The 26,971-nt window shown below is 38.8% G+C and overlaps 2 protein-coding genes across 2 annotated transcripts; both read right to left on the reverse strand.

Annotated features, from left to right (window-relative positions):
* Positions 1 to 407: 407 nt before the first annotated feature.
* On the reverse strand, positions 408 to 9,852 carry LOC118818652 (vitellogenin-like). Its single transcript, XM_036585940.1, has 29 exons — positions 9,813 to 9,852; positions 9,658 to 9,678; positions 9,412 to 9,563; positions 9,044 to 9,295; positions 8,788 to 8,949; positions 8,549 to 8,697; positions 8,312 to 8,462; positions 6,350 to 6,507; positions 6,109 to 6,274; positions 5,884 to 6,009; positions 5,443 to 5,661; positions 5,144 to 5,361; positions 4,921 to 5,018; positions 4,509 to 4,633; positions 4,313 to 4,414; positions 4,091 to 4,222; positions 3,816 to 3,999; positions 3,629 to 3,731; positions 3,360 to 3,545; positions 2,953 to 3,206; positions 2,592 to 2,867; positions 2,428 to 2,453; positions 2,227 to 2,271; positions 1,992 to 2,045; positions 1,665 to 1,868; positions 1,389 to 1,540; positions 1,151 to 1,295; positions 954 to 1,040; positions 408 to 467 (listed from the first exon to the last, which is right to left on the reverse strand). Exons 1-29 carry the CDS (start codon positions 9,850 to 9,852, stop codon positions 408 to 410), a joined length of 4,047 nt encoding a protein of 1,348 aa, XP_036441833.1.
* Positions 9,853 to 18,812: 8,960 nt separating this feature from the next.
* Positions 18,813 to 26,878, reverse strand: LOC118818653 (vitellogenin-like). Its single transcript, XM_036585941.1, has 28 exons — positions 26,839 to 26,878; positions 26,689 to 26,709; positions 26,442 to 26,593; positions 26,074 to 26,325; positions 25,488 to 25,649; positions 25,243 to 25,391; positions 24,999 to 25,149; positions 24,712 to 24,869; positions 24,474 to 24,639; positions 24,257 to 24,382; positions 23,934 to 24,152; positions 23,635 to 23,852; positions 23,451 to 23,548; positions 23,039 to 23,163; positions 22,843 to 22,944; positions 22,621 to 22,752; positions 22,346 to 22,529; positions 22,153 to 22,255; positions 21,888 to 22,073; positions 21,464 to 21,717; positions 21,110 to 21,372; positions 20,576 to 20,620; positions 20,342 to 20,407; positions 20,006 to 20,206; positions 19,756 to 19,907; positions 19,518 to 19,662; positions 19,320 to 19,406; positions 18,813 to 18,872 (listed from the first exon to the last, which is right to left on the reverse strand). Exons 1-28 carry the CDS (start codon positions 26,876 to 26,878, stop codon positions 18,813 to 18,815), a joined length of 4,017 nt encoding a protein of 1,338 aa, XP_036441834.1.
* Positions 26,879 to 26,971: the final 93 nt, after the last annotated feature.

Below are 26,971 nucleotides of genomic sequence, written 5' to 3' on the forward strand. Positions count from 1 at the left end.
AAACATCTACATGAATTAGGGCATGCTTCATATAAATGATGGATTTTATTATTGTTGAAAAATTTAAAAAAAATTACTCCATGTGTTGCTGTTGTAATGGCATAATTTCTCCCAGAAATATGTACCTGTCAGTGCATTTCACTACTCATTGTTCATTTATTATTCAGAAATAACAAGAATCTTATCAAATTGCTGTACTTTCTAACTGTTGGCACAGGCTGAAGATGATGATTGATGATTATTTAAAATTTGTTTTTGATTAAAATGACATAACAAATAAAAATCAAATGACTGGCAAAATGAAGGCTGTGCTGCAGTCATAAAAAAAATACTACAATAAAAAATACACAAGATTCTGTTTTTGAATGCTTGTAATTTATTTATTGATTTTACTTATTTATTTGCAATCATATGTCCCAGTTTTGGGCCTTGAAATCATTCAGCCAGTTTTCAACAATGGCACGAATTTCCGAATCTGGAACTTTCTCAATCAGGGTACGAATATCCAAATTACGGATTTTCTCAAGGAGGGCACGAACATCCAAATTCCAAATTTGCTCAATGGCAGCACGACTATCGAAATTCTCAATTTTCTCAATGATGGCACGAGTATCGAAATTCTTAATTTTCTCTATGATGGCACGAGCATCGAAATTCTCAATTTTCTCAATGATGGCACGAGTATCGAAATTCTCAATTTTCTCAATGATGGCACGAGTATCGAAATTCTGAATTTGATCCATGATGGTGCGAGCATCTAATTTTTGGAGATATTGATCCTTATATTTCTCAAGTTGATTCTGCAGCTTCTTGAATTCATTCTGCACCTTCTTCAAAACATTGTGTGCTCTCTCCAGGGCAGCGTCGGGGTCGAATTTCTTAACAGCACCACGAATGTCCAGACTTGCAATTCTGTCACGAATGTTGTCCAGTTTCTGAATGGTGCCTTGAATGTCCAAATTCTGGAGAGCTGGAATGCTTCCGTCTTTTTCAATAGGCAGGGCAACAGGAAGAGACATGTCCGTCTTTGCGGCGGTCATCTAGTTGTAAGAGAAAACAATATATATATATATAATATAAATAACTAAAATTTGGTAATGAACTGTGTTAAAATATCACATCATGCAAAGTCACAAGAAAAACTTCTCACCGTTGGAGCTTTCATAATGACGTTCACAGATTTCTTAGTTGGTAGAGCCACAATTAGGGCAATCCCGTTCGCTTTGTTTTCAGCTCTGTTGACAGCAATTCCAGCCAGCCGAGCTGCTTTTTGTGTTGGGAGGTATTCACAAGCCCTGTTGGTAGAAATACATATAAGGACTTATAAGAAACTTCATGTATAATTCAGTCTGACATGAGATTTGTGGTTTTGAACTTTTTGAATGTACCTTTTAGCATACATGGCTGCAAGGGTTACAAGTGTTGGAGCTTTGTCCCACTCCAGTTCAAAACGAGCAGCAGGGCTTGATTCATGCAGACCAGTCTCAGCCTTAACAGTTGCAGAAAAGTCCTGGCACTCTGAACCCCAAGCAACCTTAGCCTAATGGGAGAGTCAGTGCTTAGTGCAAACAATTCTGTACAATTTTGAATGCTGACCAACTTAAAGAAATTCTTGAGAAAGTACATTGTTTTAGACAGCTGCAGTAAAAAAAAGCCAGACTTACGCTTGCTTTATGCTTGCTTGGCAGGACACCATCAGCACACAGCTTCCATTTCTCATCATCAGCAGCGGATGAAAGCACTAGCTGCGCTCTTGCATTGGGCTTATCCAAGTAAGCTGCAAACTGGTATCCCAGCTTGCGGTCACTTCTAACAGCACGAGCAATGATAGCCAAAGCAGGTGGAATAGCATCTCCAAGGAGCTTAGCCTGAAAATGAGAAACATTTGATCATTATTAAGGAATATCCAATTTCTTATATGCTACTGGTGGATGGTAGACTTTCCTTCTTGCTGACTATTTTTAAAAACACAACAGCGAATTGGATTTTACCTGTCTCTGGAGGGCCTCAATGCTGGCCATCGATCTTCCTTGTGAGGCCAAGTGCTGCAAAAAAGAAACATTGATATTTCTCTTAATGTAGTAAGAAAGCATCTAAACAACAAACCATTCATTTCATATATACTGCAATCATCTTATATTTTATATCTAACTGCAAATAAAAGAACCTGGCATTATGTGTACAGTCACAATAAGAAGTAAACTGAAGGGTTTTATGAGGAGTTACCTGATCCATGTGGAATTTCCTGAAGGGGCCATATGTTTGAGGAGTCTAAGAAAAAGCATGACATGAGTCATGAGATCACTGTTTGGTAAGGCAAAAATTATATTATTTATTATAATAGATAAAACAAAGACATAACTGATTAACGTCTATTATATGATAAGAAAATGTAATATCCTGCTTTAATGACGTTTAGAGATATACTGTTTCTTCAGATCTAAAGTACACTCCTGAAAAAAGTCTGAAATTACTGTAAAAATCTAAATAAATTTTTTCCATTCAGACCAATTAAAATCCATGATCCTTCCCATGTCCTTCATAACACTTCTCATAAACCTCTCAAGTAATATAGTAATATGCTCATATGCTCATAAGACTTGCCTGAGATGAGCGAGCGCTAGAGGAGCTTCGAGAGCTGCTGGCACTCATGCTGCTGCTGACGGAGGAAGCGGACCTGCTTGAGTTGCTTGCCCTGAAGTTCATATTTTTCAGCCCAGCCTCCAAGTATTCCCTCAATTTCAACAGGATGATGTTTTCTTCTTGAGTTTCAATTTCAGCAATGTTGATTTGTTTAACAAGTTTCTCAGCTGCCTGAGGACCAATATGAGCTTCAAACTCCAGTCTTTCAAGCGCAGCAGCGTCACCTAAAGAACAAGTTGGAGAATATTTCTTCAATATTTTCTTATTACACGAAATTAACACCCTAGCTGGTGCCAAACCAGGACTTACCTCTTCCCACTGAAATACGAACTGAGTGCTGTCCAACAATATAGTAAAGAGGATTGTATCCCATAAAGCCAGCATGGCGTGATGCGACCTCGATGCATCCCTTGATGTGAAAGTAAGGTGCAGTACCACACAGGGACTTCTGGATTGAAGCAGGTATCCAGGGCTGAGCACCAGAGGGTGCCGCAGGTGCCAGAGATGCTATTCTCTCAGCTGGGTGGTCCTCAATATTTCTGGCCACAGCGACAGTCTCAAAGCTGTGACAGGAAGTGGTAAGAGGTCATAGAACTTGCTGAAGATACACCTCTTGTTTTGTTTACTGTGATCACTGTTCTCTAAAAGCTTTTTGCTTAAATTTCACTAGAAATTAATTTAATGCAGAGATAGTTTGTCACCCTTCTTTCCATTACCTGGCAGCAGCAACATGATCAGGAGCTGCAGCTGGCAAGATTTCCAACTTGAAGCTGCGCCTTGCAAAGTCAGCTCTTGCAGCCACTTTGCCTGGTGCAACAGTGTGGAACTTTCCTCTGGCCATAACAGCGGCCTGAATCAGGGCAGTGTTCACTCCAACCACAGCAAAGTTCTGCATGGCGACACTGAAAGCAAAACAAAAGGGATACGTTATGTTTTTCCCCAGCTTGCATGCTCATATAGTCATTTCAAGTCTCTGAAGTAGTACCTTGGTCTGGCCTCAGCCTGCACCTGGAAATCAGTCTTCATCAGCTGATCAAGAGTGGCAGTCTCTGGGTTCTCAGGTAGAGGAGGTGTAATGGCAGCCTTAACTAAAAGGATGAATGAATTCATGTATTCACTAAATGTCAGTGATTAGCATATTTAATGCTAGTATGTTATACCGAAACCCCTACCATTGACAGCTGCACCAGCAACAGCAGCAGAGTAAACACCAAGCTCAACTGGCACACCAACAGCAGTGGGGATGATGCGACGCACCTCAGCTGCCAGCACAGGCTTAGCATATTGGAAGGCAATGCCAGCTTGCAAGGCCTTAACAGCCTCCTTCAGCAGTTCACGTGCACGTGGTTTAGCAGCCTTTAGAGTGAGCATAATATGTTTAGGTTATATTTTTCAAGCAAATATTAAAACAGATCCAGGTTTCTTCTACTGGAAATCAATGAAATACCTGTGCTGCCTTCTCAATGGCGTTGTCAATGAAGGTTTTGTCAATGTTGGCAAAAGCAACTTCCTGTCCAAAGGCTTTGACATAGAAGGAACCCAATGGTTTACTGGCTGGCATTGCCTTCCAATTCATCAGCTGGAAAATAAAGATATGTTAAATTTGTTATACAATATATATTCAACGATGCATTAGTAAAATACAATGTATGAGATGTTAATAACTTACTGCTTTCAGGGTGTGCTTTATCTTGGTAATGCGATCAGCATTCTCATCTGCAGCTGGAGTTCCTTGTAGAGCTTCCTGAAGACCTTCAGTTCTGACACCAACCTGGTTGAAATGAAGTAAAAAAATGTCAATTCCAGAAACAAAATCACATGATCTAAGCCAATTCGCTGACATCCTTGAAAAGAAATATTTATACCTCTAGAACATCAGCAGCAGCTCCTGCCAGGTAAGCACGTGCTTTTGCTACAACAGCTCTGGGCACAATGGTGGCAGCATCATTGATGATGAAAGCAGTACCAGCAGCTCCAACCATGAGAGGAGCTTTACAGAAAAAAAGATATCTATTTTTATGCATTTGGTAGATACTCTTATCTAGAGCAACTTACAGTTTAGTCAAGTTAGAAAAGAAGGCAAATGTATCCTTACAGATATGGTGTGGAGTGCTTGCCCAAACAAGGTATCAAACTCCAGTTTGCCACTTATAGGCTGGATATGTTAGCCATCTACATTCAATAACGCTACAACTACTTATACACACCCCTATAACAGCACATACATTCATTGACATTTTGTAATTTTACAAACGTCATGAAAAAATTCAAACTTACACACATAAAGGTCCAAGTGGAAAGCAGTGCTGGAAAAGTAGCTCAGTCTGTCCAGTTTGGGGCTCAAGATTCTGACAGCAACATTAGCTGCAGCAGCTCTGTAATCAACAAAATGGTCACTTCTCGCTTTGGGTTTACAGCATCAACAGAATGGTTACATTTAGCTTTGAATTTACAGAAGCAAAAATTATTATGCTAAATTAAAAAAGTGTAGTTTTCTTACACATGCATCAAATCAGGGGCCATGCTTCTAGTCAGAGACTTGATGAAAGTGTAAGCAAAACTGGCCACTTCCTTGCTGGGCTCTTTCTCCATAGCACCAGCAACAGTGGACATAAGAGCCGCTGAGGGTTTGGTCTCAAACAGTGCAACGCAGGCAACCATACGTGCTTCTGGATGAAGGGTCTTATCCATGAAAAGCTGCAGTGCCACTGGCTGGACCTAAACAGACCAATAAGATGATTTAGCTTCTGGAACAAAAGTAACCAAAACAGATGTGTTCACAAATCATCTCATACATACCAACTTTGGCTCCTTCTTGGCAATGTTCCTGAGTGCCAAAATGGCGTCAACTTGGACTTTCGTGGGCATGGCTGCAGCAGCAGATCCAAATCCAGGCAAAAGCTTCATGATGGGTTTAAGGCTAGCAGGGTGGCCAGCATTGCCCAGAACTTTCAGAGCCAGGCTGATTTCAGACATTTCACCCTTTGCAATGGCCTCTGCAGCATGGTCATGGACAGGCTGATGACAAATGGTGAAATGTGAAATTAGTTTTCTGTTGACTGTCATTATTTGTGCAGTCATTCATATTTAAATATGTTGGTCACAGTAAATATGAGAGGAGTTCTCTAGTATCTGAACTTATATTGAATTTTTCAGATTTTTTTAAGGATAATAATGAATTCGCCTTTATTCATTACCCGTAGATCAGAGTATTAACACATCTATGAACAGAAATGTTACCTTCAAGTGATCAGCAGAACAGGTAGGAACTTCAGCACAGTATTTGGCAACCATGGAACCATAGCCAAGCATGATCACCTCACGCAGCGCTGGCATGGCCTTGGTTTTGGGACTGAAAGCCAAACCCTGTTCAACAGAGTAAAAGATTAGGATATTTATAAAGACTTATAAATTTATAAAAGCATTTATGCTACAAAGATCAAAATAGTAAAATTATGTACTCACAGCAGCCTGTTGAATAGCGGCTGGATCAGCGGTGGCCAGGTGCAAACCAAGCAGAAGGGCCTGAGTGAATTCAGGGGCGCTGAACTCACCAGCTTGGAACTTTTCCTTGATGAACCTCAAAGCTGCTGGTGTACCCACAACAGGAGCTGCATCCAGAATCCATCGTCTGCCAGAACAAAGATTTTAGAAAAGTACAATCATGTTTATTTTAATTTTATGAACACATTCAAGAGAATTTTACCTGTGAAGAGGTTTGGTCTTGTACTGATCCCAAATGGCCCGTATATTCTCAAAAGTAGCAGCACGCATGAGCTGGACTAGCTGAAGAAACTTCAGTGGAGCATCCTCATGGACCGTGGCCACATTGTTTGCAGCCAGATGCTGCAAGACCTCTGCAGTCTGAAATAGAGTATGGGTAATGCTTCAGCTCAAATCTGGATATTGAAGACCATGACATCGTTTTCTCAAATGAATATTTAACCAGAAATATTAAGATATATTGTAGTAGTTGTGCTTCAACTCAACTCTTGATAATGAAAATAATGGCATGTTTAACGGGTGAAAGTATTCTCAAATTAATACATTAAGGCCCAATCCCATTTTACCCCTTGCCCCTACCACTTAGCCCTCCGTTTTGCGCGTTCATGCCTAGGGGTAGGGTGTCCCGAGTTTTGTTGAGATAGAGGGGTAGGGCGAAGTGTTAGGGCTACACGGTCCTCCAAACGGAGGTTTTTCAGAGGCGCACTCCAAACAGAGTGTTATCAGAGCCGGTTTATGAGGAGCCTGGCCACTTCCTATTCCCCCCGTTATATCAAGAACAGGACTGCTAAACAGCAGAGGGCGCCCGCGAGGGAGTCCTCAATGAATGGGAGTAAATGGAGCTCAACTGCTAAAAACGAAAAGTTAAAATAGTTTCTAATCACTCGCCCAGAATGTTTCTTTAATTTTAGAAAGTAGAAGGATGTATATCACTAAAAAACAAAGAAATCTTACCTATATATTTCCTTTTTTCTACAGCAAACGGGTTTTGGGCAGCAGAAGGCGGGCATAAGCGCTAGAACGTGATGATTGATTGGCGAGCGGAGCAGCTCATTGGCTGTTCGTGCTCACGACGTCATGTACATACACGAGGTGCCGTTTTAAACTCCTTTAGCTCGAGTTTAAAAACTCTTAAAATATATAACAGCAGTGTTCAGTGCACAGGAAATGATTATATTCTTTTACATTAAAAAATGTTTAAGCATTTATAAACTATGATTTTGCTCAAATGCTCCATACCAACCCATTCATTTTGGACTCACTCGGGAGCGCCCTCTAGCGTTTGAGAAAACCGGAAGACATTGCAGAGTGGGAATTCTCATTTCTACAAATTCTCTGGTGTTATGAGAAAAACAGAAAAAACAGTTAGATGGCGGCGCAAGAGACCAAAGAAACCCCACAAATGAGATTATTTTCTCCGTTAAAAATTACGATAATCATTGTATTGTCTCAGTTCAGTGTCGTTTTAATGTATACTGATATTTTTCTTCATAACAAGCACAAAAAATCGCTTATAGTATGCTGATGTCTCGGTAGCTAGCTAGCTAAATTTCCTGTTCCACCTTAAATAGTCCAGCAGTACTGACGCCTGAAGCGCCAGAATGTAACTGCTGCACCATTTAAGGTGGAACAGGAAAATTCGAACAAGCACCTGGCGAATACTTCACTTTAGCTTCATATCACTTAAGAATTAGCGGCGGGCAATAATAACATCATTATATCCTTTTGTAAAGAATATAATGCCTTAAATTTAACAAAAGACCAGCAGCGAGGTTGCCAAACTTTACCGCCCCTCCGCCATCACTGTAGACTAGCAGGGTCGCTCACAGAGCACCGCTAACGTAAGAGGGCAGTATTACGCACTGTACTTCGGCACTTTTCGTGTTTCACTTGTTATTGCGGAAATACCCGAAGTCATATAGGACATAATGATTGATTGGACTCAAAATCCGCCTGGCAACCAAAAATGCATTTCACAGAGCACCGCTTGTAGCCTGTTAATGTAGTGATGTTCTTTTTATTGGAGGCTTGTCCCATTTCGTAGGGGAAGATTTCCACCACTACCCCTTGTAACTCAGTTCAAAGGGGCATGTTGACACTCGAAAACAATGGGTAGGGGTAAAAATAAGAAATGGGTTATGCTGAAGGAGATTAATAATAATACCTGAGCCTCTGCATTGGTGATCTTCAGAAGCTGAATGGGGGTTTGGAGAGTCTCAGCGCCAAACTCGTACTTCACGGATCCACGAGCTGCATATTCACCGCTGGCAGGGGCAATGGGGGTACCCTGCACCTCCTCTAGGGTCAAAGTTTGCCTGAAAGGAGAAATATGTTATTCAATTTATTTCTGTTCTTGTTTGATTTTGTTACAGGATTTGAAACATTAGACCATATGTCATACCTGGCTCTCATTTGGGCTGCTCCAGTCATTGTATTGAACAGTGAGAACTGATGGATCTCTTCAGCTGTAGCCTCAGACACCTGAACACCAGCATCACCTGGCTTTAGGCGGTAGCTGTATGTTGCAGTTCCAGTCAGACTCTGAAGCCTCTGTGGTGAGGAAAGAATCAGTAAGAGAAGGTTTGCTTCTTTCATTTACTTAAAAGCCAGCTTCTCAACCTGTTGACGATTTGATTTTACCTGCTGGCATTCAGCACACTTCTCAGCGTAAGCCAAACCGACATCCTTAAAGACCCTTTCATGGCAGTTGGTCAAGTCTTTGGACTTTGTCACAGCAACCTGACGGGTCTTTGCATCTTCAGTGATCATGTAGTGAGTCTTGCAGACTCCATGAGCTCCAGCCTAACAGGATGAAATCATTTTAGCTCAGGTGACAGAGCAAAATATGATTTAAATGATAACAGATATGAAATATCTATTTTTTCTATTTGCTTACTTCATGCATCTCATAGACATTCTGGGTGTTCTTGAGGTTGAGCTGAAGAATGTTGAGGATGCCTCTGTGCACATTCAGGACAGTAGCAGACACTCCAGCAGGGGCGAATATTTGACCTACCGCACCATTAGCATACTCAAATTTGATGGGAGTCGCAAGCTGAGCGTTCAGTGCTGCGGTGAGCTTAGAAGCAGGAGCGAAAGGATCTTGGGGCCAGATTCCAGCGTACTCAAAAATCTGAGGATCCGCGAGCTAAGAGCAAAAATCATCACACGTTTACTACCTTTAGGTTAAACCACATGTTACCTATGTATCAGGGTGTTTTTTCACAGAAAGTGTTTTTGGCATCTTCCGTGCAACTGCTTTACCTTCAGGAGGAACGTATTCCGCGCCTCAGCCCTGATGAGAGCCTTGCAGCTGACTTTCATGCCAGCCTTGCCCAGACCCTCCTGAGGCAGACCGCCCAAGACCTGACCTTCGTACTTGTAGACATAGGTCTTACCAGCAGCAAACTCTGGAGCTGAATAAATGTTTCATAGTAAGTTTCTCTGAAAAGATATCTGAAAGATACCAGTCTACTCTGAAGTGTTCTTAGATATGCTACGTTTACTTACCAAGGTTGATCTGTTGACTTGCTAAAAGAAAAAAGTGGAAATCAACAGGTTATACTATAAAGATATCATTCCCAAAATTGGTTTATATTATTAAAAAAAATTATATAAATATTTGTAGAAAACTCAATGTTTTTCAAATTCAGATCATGACTTACCCGCAAGGGCCACAGTCAGAGCAAGCACAACAGCTCTCATGGCTGATGGTTTGTGATGGATCAACTGATAGTCTGCCTTTTTTATTGAAGTATTTTTGCTGACTCAATAGTCTCTTCAGTATGAATTATTAACTGTTTTGATGTGCATAAGGTGAAGTCTGATTGGCCAACTGAATGGCCAACCAACTGACAAATAGATTTTAGGTCAGGTTAACCTGGCCTCCTGTCATGTTAAGACAAAGCCAATGTCCACAGAACCTATTGGTTTTTCTTTTTAAGTGCCTTATTTTATTTTGTTAGAAAAGTTTGTTTAAGCTTATGTTTAACTTTTAACTAATTTAACTAAATTAAATAAACATTCATAAATGTTTCTATGAATTTATAAATGTTAAATGTACAAATTTCTTTGGATGTTGCTGTGAAGTAATTTGGATTTAATTCTATGCTATAGTAGTGTTTTAATGACAATCCATGGAAGCCTGTACAATTCATGTGCATCCCATTTTCAGCATTTTCTATACATTCCAGTAGAAGCTTCTTCTTTTTAACAGCTTCTGCTATTAATCTAGTCCTGTAATTGAATTGACTTGAATTAAATTTATTGTTGTTAAAACAATGTGCTGGTACATATGTAATACAAGAGGGAATTCACCGGGAATGATGCATACATGACATGAATATAGATAAGAACATACATATATACATTATTATATATATATATATATATATATATATATATATATATATATATATATATATATATACACATACACACACGAGTGCCATAGGTAACTGCTGTGAGAGTATGTTTTTTAGCATTTTTGAATTATGCAATGAATGTCCTTGCATCATCCATCCAAGTAACCTTAGAATACCTAAGAACACTTCATATATATATATATATATATATATATATATATATATATATATATATATATATATAAAATAGAAATAAATTAGAAAACATAAAGCTTATGCACTCATGGTGAAATGAAAAGTAAGAGAACAGATGCCCTGGCTTATGCCATGACCTAGGATAGTGTGACCTGAACTCTACCACTGTTCTCTGGACTTTGAAAACAGTTTTATGTTTGCTTAATTTAATGTTCTGCCAAATGGCATTTTGATGTCCACTGTACATCTCTAAATAAATGAATAAAACAGGTAGTTCCATCATACTTGTTTACTGGAACAAAATCCCACCATCAGGCCTCTGTTATTATTGGTAATAGCCAGGCAAAGAAACTTCTCCAAAAACTGGAGTGTAGTGATATCAAGCTTTGATTGCACTTTAAAATTTTTACAAAAGTGATTCTTAGTAGTTGCTGTTTTATAACTGATGAAACTTGCAGTCTGGTGTCTGCTACTGATGTCTAAATGGCTTGACGGTAAGCAAAAAAAAAATTGCCACAAGTAAAAAGTGTCAAAGTTAGTACATATCAGTTCAAAACAATCACATCAGATGTAACTGTTCTTCAAGGACTATACCAGACAGTTTGAATGAAAATAGAAAAACCCTTTGTAAAATATTACTCCGATGCAAGTAATAGCATGTACTCTTTTTTCTGTCTGAAATAAAGTACAAAGGTACTGATTTTTCAATTTACTTAAGTATCAAAAGCAGGTGTACTCAGAGCTGTAATTTCATATTATTATAATGAAGTATATGCAGGAAAGGGAGGACAAACTCCCTATTAATATCCTTTATTTCAGAAGAAATGTTGGCTGAAAAGGTGTCTAAAAACTTAGGGGCAAGAAATGTGTATCTTGTCCTAATGTACAATTTGTGTGAAGGTGGGGGGTGGACACAGAGCTGCCAGTTTATTGGTGGTGTGGTGCAGATTGATGCTCTTTGAAAACAGTACTACAGAGTGACTTGACAGTTAGTTTTCTTAGTCTGCACATGTGTGAAAATAGAGCGCTGTCCTGGAAATAGCGAGCAGTGTTTAATGCAGCACCCGCGAGATGGCAACAAAACACTTTTGAAGCAACGCTGAAACCAACTGCATGCTTGATGACATGAAGATTTTAAATATTCTTCATCTTCGAGATGATGTATGTTTATTTTTTTCTCAGATATGAAACAGAAAGATATGTAATTAATATACTAGCAGAACACACTGTGACCAATCTCAGGTCTGAGACCTTTCTCCTTTAGTAATGTCACGTTTTGATTTCATTTTGGGTGTGTTATTTTGAAAGTTATAGCTAGCTTAGTCAGGAATATTTTTCAATTTTGACCTTTTTAGAAATCAATAAGAACTAAATGAAGAACCCGTTTACTGTTAATTTTTCAAAATTTCTTCATTAATATTTTTTGTACTGTTTCTTTAGGAATTTTTAATTTGTATGTATTTCACTTTATACTGTTCTTGATCATCATTATCTCCTAATGAAGCATACAGTAACACCCTGTTCATTAGTAAGGAGTTACCACGTGTTTCACTTTATAATGTTGTTTTTGAAGATCTATGACTCATAATAAAGGACAGCAACACCTCATTCATTATCAGATGATACATCTGATTACAGATAGTAATTACATGATCACTTGGTAATATTTAGAACCAAGTGAATCTGAAGTTAGAACAAATACACAGTCACATATTTCTGTGAGCGCTCTCTTCAACTACCCTCAACAAGACTTTCAACAAACTGCTGTTCAGAAGAAACGACACTGGCACACATGCCCCTGCAGATAAAATGGTGTTTTCTAAGAGGTAAGCAGACTGGTCTACTGATACTGTAGCATCTTAGCGGTTGTCCCATTTGTAGGTTTACTAATGTGCAAATTGGTTCACACTGCCAAATATGAAGATTTCTTTCTTTCAGGTTTCTGATTAGAACAAGTACATGAGAGACACAGTCAGTACAGTGTGGTCTGATGCCCCCTGCCTTCTCTGAGGATCAATGTTTCTGTGAATAATAAGGGAGGAGATAATTCTTTATATTTTAAAGACTGCATACTGTGTAGTGTATTACTACATGTTGGACTACACTACATTAGTTGGTAGTTCACCAGAAACCTTGTGAGACTCAGCTGTTTAGCAATTAATGTTGAAACTGATCAGTAATTTATTATACTCTAAATCAGTAATTTAGAGTATTTATTCTAAGAAGCCATAGTTACTAAGTGATTCTCTGTGAGGCTTGGTAGATGTTGTTTAGTTTATAGTGAACTACCCAAATTATTAGTTCACTATTACCTGCTGAATAATTAACTATTACTTCTTGGTAGTTAATAGTAGTTAAGTGTTAATTAACTTAAGTGTTAATGCAGCACTACTCATTCGTCCCTGCTGAGTTCCTGATTAGTTATTTATTAACTACGAAATTGTTGTAAAGTATTACTATTATTCAAGAATGAAGACTATTTTATCATACAGACACTAGGTGGGTAGAAACAGACAAGGTACCCAAGAAATAAAAAACTCAAGACCCAACACAGACAAATACAAGACACAGAAGGATGAACCAGACACAGATGGACAAGATGATGACAGACTGGACTGGAAAAAAACACAAGTGACACAATATTCCAGAACACTGTACTTACTGGGATCTTGTGACAACAAAAAGCTTATTTAACACATTGTTTCCTGATAAATTCAGACATTGAAGACTTTATTATCTTCATCTTTATTCATTAGTACATAAATTAGTTAACGCTGAGTGACTTAATCATGGTTGTTAATATGTGACTTATTTGTTCTTGATTAATTAATTATTTTCTGATTAATTATTCATTAGTATATACCTTAATTACTCAGATCATGTACCCTCACTATAAAGTGTCACCACAAGTTCATTTTTAATAGATTGAATCACTGTGAAAGTTAAAAGGCCTTACTAGTTATACAGTAATGGAGATATGAAAAATATTTAAAGAGATGACTGGACTTATGTCACGACCTAGGATAGGGTGACCTGAACCTCACCACTGTTCTCTGGACGTTGTGTTTTCTTTGCCAGAACAGAACAGAAAAGCTGCTCTCCTGGAAAAAAACATCACATTGTTGAGCTTCTGTGGTGACAATGATGATGAAGATGAAGATGATGAAGTGATTTAATAATGTGCTGTTTCACTGCTGTGATATTTTGGTCTGAACAAAATGAACAAAGCCATGGTTACTCAACAAAATACAAACATTTACTCTGTTTAATTAGTTTACTCTTTATGGAGGATTGCCTGAAGTGTGATGTTTAAAGGTTTGGCTTGACTAGAAGTGTGACAGAAAACCAAAGCATAATAGAAATATTGTGCAAATAATAACAATAGTGTGCTTTATTTACAGAAATTGCACAAGAGCCTTCACCATTTTTAGAGGAAGAGGAATGATGTGCAAAGCTGTAATTTCTTAAAATTATAGTCAAAATATGTTCAAAAAGGGTTAAAAAACATGTCCTTTCTCAGTCTTTATAAATCCACTTTATAATTTCCAAAAGTCTGATTAACTTACATGCATTCTTTGTTTCTGATTTGCTGCAAAAGGAGAGACTGGAGGCATTCTAGATATTGTAAATAGCATTTATAAATTTACCTTAATATTTTTGACCTTCCACACAGTTTTACAGATGTCCATCAAAAATGATGTGTGAAGTAGATATATAGTGATATATTTTTAAATAAGGTTTTTCTTATTTTTTGCTCATGGTAACTGGTAGGAAGGCAACCCTAATGAGGGAAACACCCCTGGAGTTATTCACCCAGAAGGACCACTAGCCTGTATGTTCACAAACATTATGATTAGGTCTATAGTGTGTCTTACTTCAACTGACCTTGTAGCAGTCAGCATTCTGTTAACATGAATGTATAACCATATAAAATGAACACATTGCTGATTTTGTAGCCAGAATATTAAACTGACATGACAATGCAGCACAGTGTTATCCACTCAGTACTGTGGTTTTCAGATTAAACATCCTAATGATTTTATTGTCATGGCACAACATTTGATACCTCTCTCTGTTTCATCCTTCTTAGCAAATTTCTCGCACGTACAACTGTAAGTGCAATATACATTATTGTAAGCAGTATGCAGAGGATAACATTCAGGGCTTGGAAAGTCTTTTTTTTAAATGCAATGTTTGTGTGTGTTAGAACGGTACTGCTGTGCATCCCAGAAGCAGCACAGAATCTAGAGCAGAGGTGCCAGGCCTGTTTTGCATGTGCTACTCACTAAAATATGCTGTGAAAACAGCAAAACAATGACAATTAAACAATGCAAAGTCTACAAAAATGTGCTCTTATCAAAACGCTAGTTAAACATTTTGTGCTACGTCTACTTTTTTTAGTACATCCATCGGCTTGAAAACGATTTTTCAAGCTAAAGAAAACTGGGAAAGGTACACATATGCAACATTTCCCCAATTTCATTCCATGTATCAAAGGAAGTCTGTAGAAGTGTTTAAGAATGTCCAATATAAGTCTGTTGTACCGATCTGCTGTGTAAATGTGTTTGTACATATGTGTGATTGGCCAATGCATGCAAGCTGTGTCAGTCGCTTGTGTCTCGCAGAGAGTAGTATGTGTGAAAGAGACAGTAGAGTTTGTAAAAAAGAAATGGATGTATTTTGTCAAGGGAACTGGACCACATGTCCAGTTTAACATATGCTAACAATTCACACACACACACACACACACACACACACACACTTTCTAAGCCGCTTATCCTTCTTGGTCGTGGGGGGAGCTGGAGCCTATCCCAGCAGTCATTATGCAGAAGGCAGGAAACACCCTGCACAGGTCGCCAGTCCACCACAGTGCTATCAATTCAGAAAAAACAAATGAATAGGTCTTCAAAAAAAACCTATGACTACAGAGTAAATTTTGTGGCAAAACTTTCAAATAAAGTAATAAAATCTTCAAGCAAAAACACCCGATCCAGCTCATCAACTGATGATCGAACCCTGGATCAGGTGTACTACGACAGAAGACCATTGAATCTGCAGTGCTGTGGGACAAAAAAGGAAATAACATTAATGCAAACCTCTATAAACACAGTAAAGACTGGAAAACACCACCAATTGTTGCCCACTACAAGTTACTGTCGTGAGATAGTCAATACATCATCATTCATTGACCTTGACATCTTCCCTTGATCTGGCCTGGTCATCTTTAATCACTGCAAAAGGGAATTCTGGGGGTAATGAAGGCTGTTGTGTTAGTTGTTATGCCAGCTATTGTTGTTTCCACCCACAGAATCTCTCATTGTGTCAGTCACTGAAACAGGCTTTCTATGTCAGCAAGCAAGTTTACATGTCTTTACATTTATACATATTTAAGCATTTTAGTTTCATTAACTGTACCCTAAGCATGTGTTAGATTAACAGTAAGGGTGTATGGATCTAGTTTTTTTGCCCCCAATCCAAGTCATTTAGTATAAAATACTGGCGGATACCGGGTCCAATCCGATACTTTTATTTTCAAAGATAATACAGCTGCACAGTTACGGTTGCACAACTTCATTTTTTTTAAGGTTGATGGTTACGTGAAGAAAGTCATGGCGACATCAACTAATCGCTGAATAAAAAAATGACAGCAGAATGGAATACTTTGCAATAAGTGACTTTAAAATTTTGACTTTAAAAGCCCATGATGAAGCAAAACTCCACAGGTCAGTTGACCGTGGCGCGCCCTTTCCAACAAGCCCTGGATCGCATTGCTGGCCCTCAGGGAACCAGAAATACATTTATTGAAGAGAACGGTTCTATATAGAACCATGAACCTATACAGAACCTTTTTGAAAAAAAGGTGCTATATAACACCAAAGCCTGACATCAAAATAGTAGAAGAACCTTTTTTGGTGCTATATAGAACCTTATACAACACATTCTCCATCAATCTAAAGAACCATTTCACCATGCAAAGAAGTCCTTATTCATGCATAGGGTTCTTTCAGTGTTCATGGTTCTATTTATAACCATTTTCTTTACTAAAGAACCTTTGAAGAACCATCTTTTTTAAGAGTGTAGGCGTCCTTGCTGAGATGTCGCCTATGCCGGAGGCCCGGAGAGCCAGAGAGATTTAGAGTGCAGTAACTCTGCAAAAATAAGAGTAAACGACTTTGGGTTGTGCAGGATTATTTCGAGCTGTTATGCTCCCTTTCCAAGGACACATTACTTTTATTGTAGTATTTATGAAACTGGAGATAACAACATTCAATATCTGATCTTTGAAGCACTGTAAATCGGGGGAGAAATGTTAGAAGTAACCCAGCTCAAGTGTAAGTTAATAAAACTAATAGAGTTTAGGCAAATAACTATTTTAGATGCTATTTATCAAACAAAAACATATTTGTGTACAATGTCTGGGTGGTATTTTCATAAAAAAGCTGGATATCCTCCTGAAGTGTGTAAGGATGTGGTGAATGCTTGAAATTCACTATCCTTCTGAAATTAGCAAGTGAGAAAGCAGCCCCTTGGGTACAATCAGCTTATGTGTGTGTACTATGCAGTTAAAGCTTGAACTCCAAATGTTAATTTTGCGCTTACTTCAAACTCCACCTACAAGCATAGACTTCAGAACATGAGCTGCTGAATGCTGACATTTTATTGGCACCCTACTGAAACATCTACATGAATTAGGGCATGCTTCATATTAATGATCTTTAAGTTTGTTTCATGCACTGAAGTTCAACATTTGTCCTCAAACTAACATCATACAAAAGTTGCTTGATCCATGAACAAAGTAATTTGTCTGAAATTAAAGGTGGTCCAAAGTAATAAGCTTTGATGCATTAGGGCTATTATTTGTATTATTTGCATTTTTTGGACATTTTAATTCGTTTTTCTTATGGATTTTATTATTGTGTTTGAAACTTTGAAACTTTAAAGTAACACCATGTGTAAAGCATAAACACAGTGTGCGATAGTCATTATGTGTATTATTGCTGTTGTAATGGCATAATTTCTCCCAGAAATATGTACCTGTCAGTGCATTTCACTATTGATTATTCATTTATTATTCAGAAATAACAAGAATCTTATCAAATTGCTGTACTGTCTAACTGTGTACTGTCGGCACAAGCTAAAGATGATTTTGATTAATTTAAATAGTGTTTTGATTAAAATGACATGACTAATAAATAAAAATTATATGACTGACAAAATGAAGGCTGTGCTACAGTCATTAAAAGAAAGATCGGTAACACTTTCCTTGAATATCATGTTTGTAAGCATCTGTAAACACATTCATAACGTTATAATGCATTCATAAGGCATCATAAACATGGCTATAAATATTTATAAAAATGCGTTACACATTATAGCCATGCTTATTATGCATTATGAATTGTTAACATAATGCATTATAAGTACTGTTCATAACAAATTATAAGAGCTCATAAGTTGTATTTGTCCGCTCTAAATAAAGTGAAGCATACTATACTAAAGCCTCCTCCTGTGTTGAGGCTTCAAGTTGAAGTATTTACTGAAGGATTAACTGAAACACTAAAACATACATAATAAAGCACATTACAGGCTTCAACTGTCAGATTTTAAACTAGTGCTGCCATCAGTGTTTTACCCAATGTGGGAAAGACAATGTACACCACCGTTAGCTTGACACTAACTTAACACTGCATATCCAATAGAATGCTAGCAGAAATTAGCATTACTGTAGTGTAGTGTATTGATGTTACAGAGTGAAGGTTTCTAGCGCTTGAACCAGTGAAGGAACAAATTACAATGACAGCACTCTACTATCAATTATAACATGTTATTAACACTACTTATAATGCATTATGTTAACAATTCATAATGTATAATAAACATGGCTATAAAGTGTAATTCAGTGTAATTTATTTTGATAAATATTTATAACCATTTATAATTCCTTATGAATGCATTATAACATGTTATAAATGTGTATATAGATGCTTAAAATGTGACATTAATAGAAAGTGTTACCAAACGATCTTAAAAAAGCTACAATAAAAAATACACAAGATTCTGTTTTTGAATGCTTGTAATTTATTTGTTTCACTTATTTATTTACAATCATATGTCCCAGTTTTGGGCCTTGAAATCATTCAGCCATTTTTCAACGATGGCACGAATTTCAGAATCTGGAATTTTCTCAATCAGGGCACGAGTATCCAAATTCCGGATTTTCTCAAGGAGGGCACGAACATCCAAATTCCGAACTTGCTCAATGGCAGCACGACTATCGAAATTCTCAATTTTCTCTATGATGGCACGAGTATCGAAATTCTTAATTTTCTCAATGATGGCACGAGCATCGAAATTCTCAATTTTCTCAATGATGGCACGAGTATCGAAATTCTGAATTTGATCCATGATGGTGCCTGCATCTAATTTTTGGAGATATTGATCCTTATATTTCTCAAGTTGATTCTGCAGCTTCTTGAATTCATTCTGCACCTTCTTCAAAACATTGTGTGCTCTCTCCAGGGCAGCGTCGGGGTCGAATTTCTTAACAGCAGCACGAATGTCCAGACTTGCAATTCTGTCACAAATGTCCAGTTTCTGAATGGTGCCTTGAATGTCCAAATTCTGGAGAGCTGGAATGCTTCCGTCTTTTTCAATAGGCAGGGCAACAGGAAGAGACATATCCGTCTTTGCAGCAGTCATCTAGTTGTAAGAGAATACATTATATATATAGAATATAAATAACTAAAATTTGGTAATGAACTGTGTTAAAATATCACATCATGCAAAGTCACAAGAGAAACTACTCCTCACCATTGGAGCTTTCATAATGACGTTCACAGATTTCTTAGTTGGTAGAGCCACAATTAGGGCAATCCCGTTCGCTTTGTTTTCAGCTCTGTTGACAGCAATTCCAGCCAGGCGAGCTGCTTTATGTGTTGGGAGGTATTCACAAGCCCTGTTGGTAGAAATACATATAAGGACTTATAAGAAACTTCATGTATAATTCGGTCTGACATAAGATTTATGGTTTTGAACTTTTTCAATGTACCTTTTAGCATACATGGCTGCAAGGGTTACAAGTCTTGGAACTTTGTCCCACTCCAGTTCAAAACGAGCAGCAGGGCTTGATTCATGCAGACCAGTCTCAGCCTTGATAGTTGCAGATGATTCCTGGCACTCTGAACCCCAACCAACCCTAGCCTAATGGTAGAGTCAGTGCTTAGTGCATACTATACTAAGTTTGAATACTGAGAAAGTACATTGTTTTAGACAGCTGCAGTAAAAAAAGCCAGACTTACGCTTGCTTTATGCTTGCTTGGCAGGACACCATCAGCACACAGCTTCCATTTCTCATTAGAAGCTGATGAAAGCACGAGCTGTGCTCTCGCATTGGGCTTATCCAAGTACGCTGCAAACTGGTATCCCAGCTTGCGGTCACTTCTGACAGCACGAGCAATGATGGCAAAAGCAGGTGGAATAGCATCTCCAAGGAGCTTAGCCTGAAAGTGTCAACATGCATTTGTTAATTATCATGAAGCACATTCATTTTGTTATGTACAGCTTGTTATGGGCAGATAGACTGTGTACTTTTTTGCCAACCATGTGTAAAAACACCACAGCAGATTTAATTTTACCTGTCTCCGGAGGGCCTCAATGCTAGATGCGCTACTGGCCTTTGATGTTCTCTGTGAGGCCATGTACTGCAACAAAAACAGAAACCTTATTACTTCTCTCAAATAAACCAAAGAAGGAAATAAATGAACAAACAAGTCAGTGTATTTCCATCATTTTATGTTTTATTTATTTAAAAGGAAAAACTACTGTATAATTATAAAAGAAATATGTTTAAGGGATTCTTTTGGACTCACCTGATTCTTATGGAATTTCTCAAATGGGCCATATGTAAAATTAGCCTAGGTGTAAACAGAAAATTAGAAAAAGGAGAAAATCAAGAACGAGAGTAGCTTGTAGATGTTTCTGTTTGTTTAATTAAAATCCTTCAATATAATGATCCAATAGTCTATATGCACACTGAAGACAACAGCAGACAACTGCGTGTTTTTCTTTGATGTTGGTATTATTATTATTTGACGTCTGAGTTTTTGAAACTACTCTTATCTGAGTTGTGGTTTGGTAAGCTAGTGAACGCAGTGATCCCACCTCATAGCAGAATTACTACCAATATGAATACCATTGCAGAAGTCTTGTAATTATGGTAAGAAAACCACATACATTTTTTGGAGCAATAAAATGTAATAATCTTTTCCATATTCCTTACTGGTATGATCTAGTAAAAGAAGTTTAACTTAATCACACTTTAGCATTTTACATAAACTTCTAGTAACTAAATGTAATGTAATTTACAATTCTTGACCATAAATAGCCACATGCTAAAGTCTTACCCTGAACATGCGAGCACTGGAAGAGCTTTGAGAGCTGCTGCTACTCAAGCTGCTTCTGCTGCTGCTGGAAGATGCAGAACTGCTTGAGGTGTAGTTCATGTTTTTCAGCCCAGCCTCCAGGTACTCCGTCAGTTTCAACAGGATAATGTTTTCTTCTTGAGTTTCAGCCTCAGCAAGGTTGGTTTCTCTAACAAACTTCTCAGGTGCCTTCTCAGGAGCAATGTGAACTTCAAACTCCACTCGTTCAAGAGCAGGACCATCACCTGAAGCATAAGTTGAGGAATAATTGTTGTACTCTTACTACAAAAAATTAACAGCTCAGCTGGTGTCAAACTTAGTGACCCTCCCACTTACCTCTTCCCACTGAAATACGAGCTGAGTGCTGTCCAACAAGATAGTAAAGAGGATTGTATCCCATAAAACCGGCATGGCGTGTGCCGACCTCGATGCATCCCTTGACGTGAAAGTAGGGGGCAGTACCACACAGGGACTTCTGAATTGCAGCAGGTATCAAGGGCTGAGCACTATAGGGTGCTGCAGGTGCCAGAGATGCTACTCTCTCTGCAGGGTGGTCCTCAATATTTCTGGCTACAGCAACAGTCTCAAAGCTATTAGAGGAAAACACAGTCATAGATCAGGGTACAGTCTAAAGGTTAAAATTGGCTTTGCCAGTTTTCGTATATTCTGTATTTTTTGTCAGTTTCTTTCATAAATTTGACATCAATTCTAGTACTTAATTTTAGGCAGAAATAAAATTTGTCACTCTTCCTTCCATTACCTCGCAGCAGCAACATGATCAGGAGCTGCAGCTGGCAGAATCTGCACCTTGATGTTGCCCCTTGGCAGATCAGCTCTTGCAGCCACTTTGCCTGGTGCAACAGTGTGAATCTTTCCTCTGGCCACAACAGCAGCCTGAATCAAGGCAGTGTTCACTCCAATCACAGCAAAGTTCTGCATGGCGACACTGAAAAGAAAAAGCATACATTTACGTAATTTCTTTGGAAGGTCATTTACTCATTTACAGTATATCTGTGGAAGAGTACCTTGGTCTGGCCTCAGCTTGCAACTCAAAATCAGTCTTCCTCAGCTGATCAAGAGTAGCAGTCTCTGGGTTCTCAGGTAGAGGGGGTGTAATGGTGGCTTTAACTGAAAAAATGAATAAAACAACAGAATCAAATAGATGTCTATGATTAGCATATTTAGTGCTAGCATGTCATACTGATGTGAAAACCCTACCATTGACAGCTGCACCAGCAACAGCAGCAGAGTAAACACCAAGCTCCATTGGCACACCAACAGCAGTGGGGAGGATGCGACGCACCTCAGCTGCCAGCACAGGCTTAGCATATTGGAAGGCAATGCCAGCTTGCAAGGCCTTAACAGCCTCCTTCAGCAGTTCACGTGCACGTGGTTTAGCAGCCTTTAGAGTGAGCATAATATGTTTAGGTTATATTTTTCAAGCAAATATTAAAACAGATCCAGGTTTCTTCTACTGGAAATCAATGAAATACCTGTGCTGCCTTCTCAATGGCGTTGTCAATGAAGGTTTTGTCAATGTTGGCAAAAGCAACTTCCTGTCCAAAGGCTTTGACATAGAAGGAACCCAATGGTTTACTGGCTGGCATTGCCTTCCAATTCATCAGCTGGAAAATAAAGATATGTTAAATTTGTTATACAATATATATTCAACGATGCATTAGTAAAATACAATGTATGAGATGTTAATAACTTACTGCTTTCAGGGTGTGCTTTATCTTGGTAATGCGATCAGCATTCTCATCTGCAGCTGGAGTTCCTTGTAGAGCTTCCTGAAGACCTTCAGTTCTGACACCAACCTGGTTGAAATGAAGTAAAAAAATGTCAATTCCAGAAACAAAATCACATGATCTAAGCCAATTCGCTGACATCCTTGAAAAGAAATATTTATACCTCTAGAACATCAGCAGCAGCTCCTGCCAGGTAAGCACGTGCTTTTGCTACAACAGCTCTGGGCACAATGGTGGCAGCATCATTGATGATGAAAGCAGTACCAGCAGCTCCAACCATGAGAGGAGCTTTACAGAAAAAAAGATATCTATTTTTATGCATTTGGTAGATACTCTTATCTAGAGCAACTTACAGTTTAGTCAAGTTAGAAAAGAAGACAAATGTATCCTTACAGATATGGTGTGGAGTGCTTGCCCAAACAAGGTATCAAACTCCAGTTTGCCACTTATAGGCTGGATATGTTAGCCATCTACATTCAATAACGCTACAACTACTTATACACACCCCTATAACAGCACATACATTCATTGACATTTTGTAATTTTACAAACGTCATGAAAAAATTCAAACTTACACACATAAAGGTCCAAGTGGAAAGCAGTGCTGGAAAAGTAGCTCAGTCTGTCCAGTTTGGGGCTCAAGATTCTGACAGCAACATTAGCTGCAGCAGCTCTGTAATCAACAAAATGGTCACTTCTCACTTTGGGTTTACAGCAGCAAGAATTAATCTGCCAAATAAACAGGTAAAGTACTCTTACACGTTCACCAAATCAGGGGCCATGCTTCTGGTCAGAGACTTGATGTAAGAGTAAGCAAAACTGGCTACTTCCTTGCTGGGCTCTTTCTCCATAGCACCAGCAACAGTGGACATAAGAGCCGCTGAGGGTTTGGTCTCAAACAGTGCAATGCAGGCAACCATACGTGCTTCTGGGTGAAGGGTCTTATCCATGAAAAGCTGCAGTGCCACTGGCTGGACCTAAACAGACCAATAAGATGATTTAGCTTCTGGAACAAAATGACCCAAAACAGATGTGTTCACAGATCATCTCATACATACCAACTTTGGCTCCTTCTTGGCAATGTTCCTGAGGGCCAAGATGGCATCAACTTGGACTTTCGTGGGCATGGCTGCACCAGCAGATCCAAATCCAGGCAAAAGCTTCATGATGGGTTTAAGGCTAGCAGGATGACCAGCATTGCCCAGAACTTTCAGAGCCAGGCTGATTTCAGACATTTCACCCTTTGCAATGGCCTCTGCAGCATGGTCATGGACAGGCTGATGACAGATGTTGAAAGGAAAATGTTACGGAATATTAGTTATTAATTGACATTCATTACTACGATTCATATCATCATTCATTGTTCATATTTAAATATCACCTTCAAGTGATCAGCAGAACAGGTAGGAACTTCAGCACAGTATTTGGCAACCATGGAACCATAGCCAAGCATGATCACCTCACGCAGCGCTGGCATAGCCTTGGTTTTGGGACTTAGTGCCAAACTCTGTTCAATAGAGTAAATAGTTGGTATATTTAGAATGATGTATACAAGCATCTGTGTTACTGTACTTGAAATGGTAAAATTATGTACTCACAGCAGCCTGTTGAATAGCGGCTGGATCAGCGGTGGCCAGGTGCAAACCAAGCAGAAGGGCCTGAGTGAATTCAGGGGCGCTGAACTCACCAGCTTGGAACTTCTCTTTGATGAACCTCAAAGCTGCTGGTGTACCCACAACAGGGGCTGCATCCAGAATCCATCGTCTGCCAGAACAAAGATTTTAGAAAAGTACAATGTTTATTTTAATTTTATGAACATATTCAAGAGAATTTTACCTGTGAAGAGGTTTGGTCTTGTACTGATCCCAAATGGCCCGAATATTCTCAAAAGTAGCAGCACGCATGAGCTGAACTAGCTGAAGAAACTTCAGTGGAGCATCTTCATGGACCGTGGCCACATTGTTTGCAGCCAGATGCTGCAAGACCTCTGCAGTCTGAAACGGGGTAGGTGTGAATGTTTGAACTCCACTCTTAATGGTTAAAACAATGACACATCTACCAGGTTAAGATGTTACAATGACCAAAAAGATTTTACTAATGTTACTGGATATTAGTCATGTTACCTGGGCCTCTGCATTGCTGATCTTCAGAAGCTGAATGGGGGTTTGGAGAAGCTCAGCGCCAAACTCATACTTCAGAGATCCACGAGCCGAATACTGAGCATTGTCAGGAGCAATGGGGGTACCCTGCACCTCCATTAGTGTCAGAGTTTGCCTGAAAGGAGAAATACCTCATCAAATCTCTTCTAATTGTTTGAATGCTGCAAGAGGATTTTAAATACCAGAGCATGTGGAGCATATCTCATACTTGGCTCTCATTTGGGCTGCTCCAGTCATTGTATTGAATGGAGAGAACTGATGGACCTCATCAGCTGTAGCCTCAGAGACCTGAACACCGGCATCAGTTGGCTTCATGGTGTAGCTGTAGGTTGCAGTTCCAGTCAGACTCTGAAGCCTCTGTGTTGAGGAAAGAATCAGTTACAGATTAAATGCATCTTTCATTTACTTGTAAAAAATCCAGCTCCTTAACTTGTTTACAGCATTTGATTTTACCTGCTGGCATTCAGCACACTTCTCAGCGTAAGCCATACCAGCGTCCTTCATCACCCTCTCATGGCAGTTGGTCAAGTCTTTGGACTTTACCACAGCAATCTGACGGGTCTTTGCATCTTCAGTGATCATATAGTGGGTCTTGCAGACTCCATGAGGTCCAGCCTTAGAGAATGAAATGACTTTAGTAAAGCTGACAGAAAATAATAGGATTTAAATGAGCATTTATCAATGTTTTAGTGTCTAAAGAAACTTTTGGAGATGGTGAATGCCACTGCACCCTAGTCATTACTTTCTTTTAATAAACAAGAACCATAATATACCAGAACCTGTACAATTTGCTAGCTTTCGTTGACTTGTCTATATAGATATGGCCCTGTTCTATGATGTAACAGATAACTTGTTTAGTGGCCAAGTTATTGATGAGAATTGTGATGAGCATGCATTTCATTTGAATAGCAAATTTAGTAACATCCCTAAACTTTAAACAAAAATTTTTATACACAGCCACAGCAGATTTAAACTGACAAATTCTACAAAATTTTCTTCTTTAGTACAAATACAACTTCCTTTGTGTATATTCTCTTACCTCATGCATCTCATAGACATTCTGGGTGTTCTTGAGGTTGAGCTGAAGGATATTGAGGATGCCTCTGTGCACATTCAGGACAGTAGCAGACACTCCAGCAGGGGCGAATATTTGACCTACCGCACCATTAGCATACTCAAATTTGATGGGAGTCGCAAGCTGAGCGTTCAGTGCTGCGGTGAGCTTAGAAGCAGGAGCGAAAGGATCTTGGGGCCAGATTCCAGCGTACTCAAAAATCTGAGGATCCGCGAGCTAAGAGCAAAAATCATCACACATTTACTACCTTTAGGTTAAACCACATATTACCTATGTATCAGGGTGTTTTTTCACAGAAAGTGTTTTTGGCATCTTCCGTGCAACCGCTTTACCTTCAGGAGGAACGTATTCCGCGCCTCAGCCCTGATGAGAGCCTTGCAGCTGACTTTCATGCCAGCCTTGCCCAGACCCTCCTGAGGCAGACCGCCCAAGACCTGACCTTCATACTTGTAGACATAGGTCTTACCAGCAGCAAACTCTGGAGCTGAATAAATGTTTCATAGTAAGTTTTTTCTGAAAACATATCTGAATGATATCAATCTATTCTGAAGTGTTCTTAGATATGCTACGTTTACTTACCAAGGTTGATCTGTTGACTTGCTAAAAAGAAAAAAGGGGAAATAAACACATCACACTATCAATATTTCTTTCCCAAAATTGGTTTATATTATTAAAAGAATTGGTATTAAAACTTCTAATCATGTTTTTCAAATTCAGATCATGACTTACCCGCAAGGGCCACAGTCAGAGCAAGCACAACAGCTCTCATGGCTGATGGTTTGTGATGGATCAACTGAGAGTCTGACTTTTTTATTGAAGTATTTTTGCTGACTCAATAGTCTCTTCAGTATGAATTATTAAC

This window comes from Colossoma macropomum, unplaced genomic scaffold, assembly GCF_904425465.1.
Source record: "Colossoma macropomum unplaced genomic scaffold, Colossoma_macropomum, whole genome shotgun sequence".
In the NCBI taxonomy this organism is placed as follows: Eukaryota; Metazoa; Chordata; class Actinopteri; order Characiformes; family Serrasalmidae; genus Colossoma; species Colossoma macropomum.

Bases quoted from the DNA above. Each gene is read 5' to 3' on its own strand.
- LOC118818652 (XM_036585940.1), bottom strand. From the start codon at position 9,852: ATGAGAGCTGTTGTGCTTGCTCTGACTGTGGCCCTTGCGG. The intron at 4,415-4,508 runs GTATAAATATTT...CATTTCAACCAG, and splicing joins CTGCTGCTGATGTTCTAGAG to GTTGGTGTCAGAACTGAAGG. The intron at 1,541-1,664 runs GTAAGTCTGGCT...CTCTCCCATTAG, and splicing joins CAAGCAAGCATAAAGCAAGC to GCTAAGGTTGCTTGGGGTTC.
- LOC118818653 (XM_036585941.1), bottom strand. From the start codon at position 26,878: ATGAGAGCTGTTGTGCTTGCTCTGACTGTGGCCCTTGCGG. The intron at 26,326-26,441 runs GTAAAGCGGTTG...TTTTGCTCTTAG, and splicing joins GGAATACGTTCCTCCTGAAG to CTCGCGGATCCTCAGATTTT. The intron at 23,853-23,933 runs GTATGTATGAGA...TGGTCTGTTTAG, and splicing joins CCAAGAAGGAGCCAAAGTTG to GTCCAGCCAGTGGCACTGCA.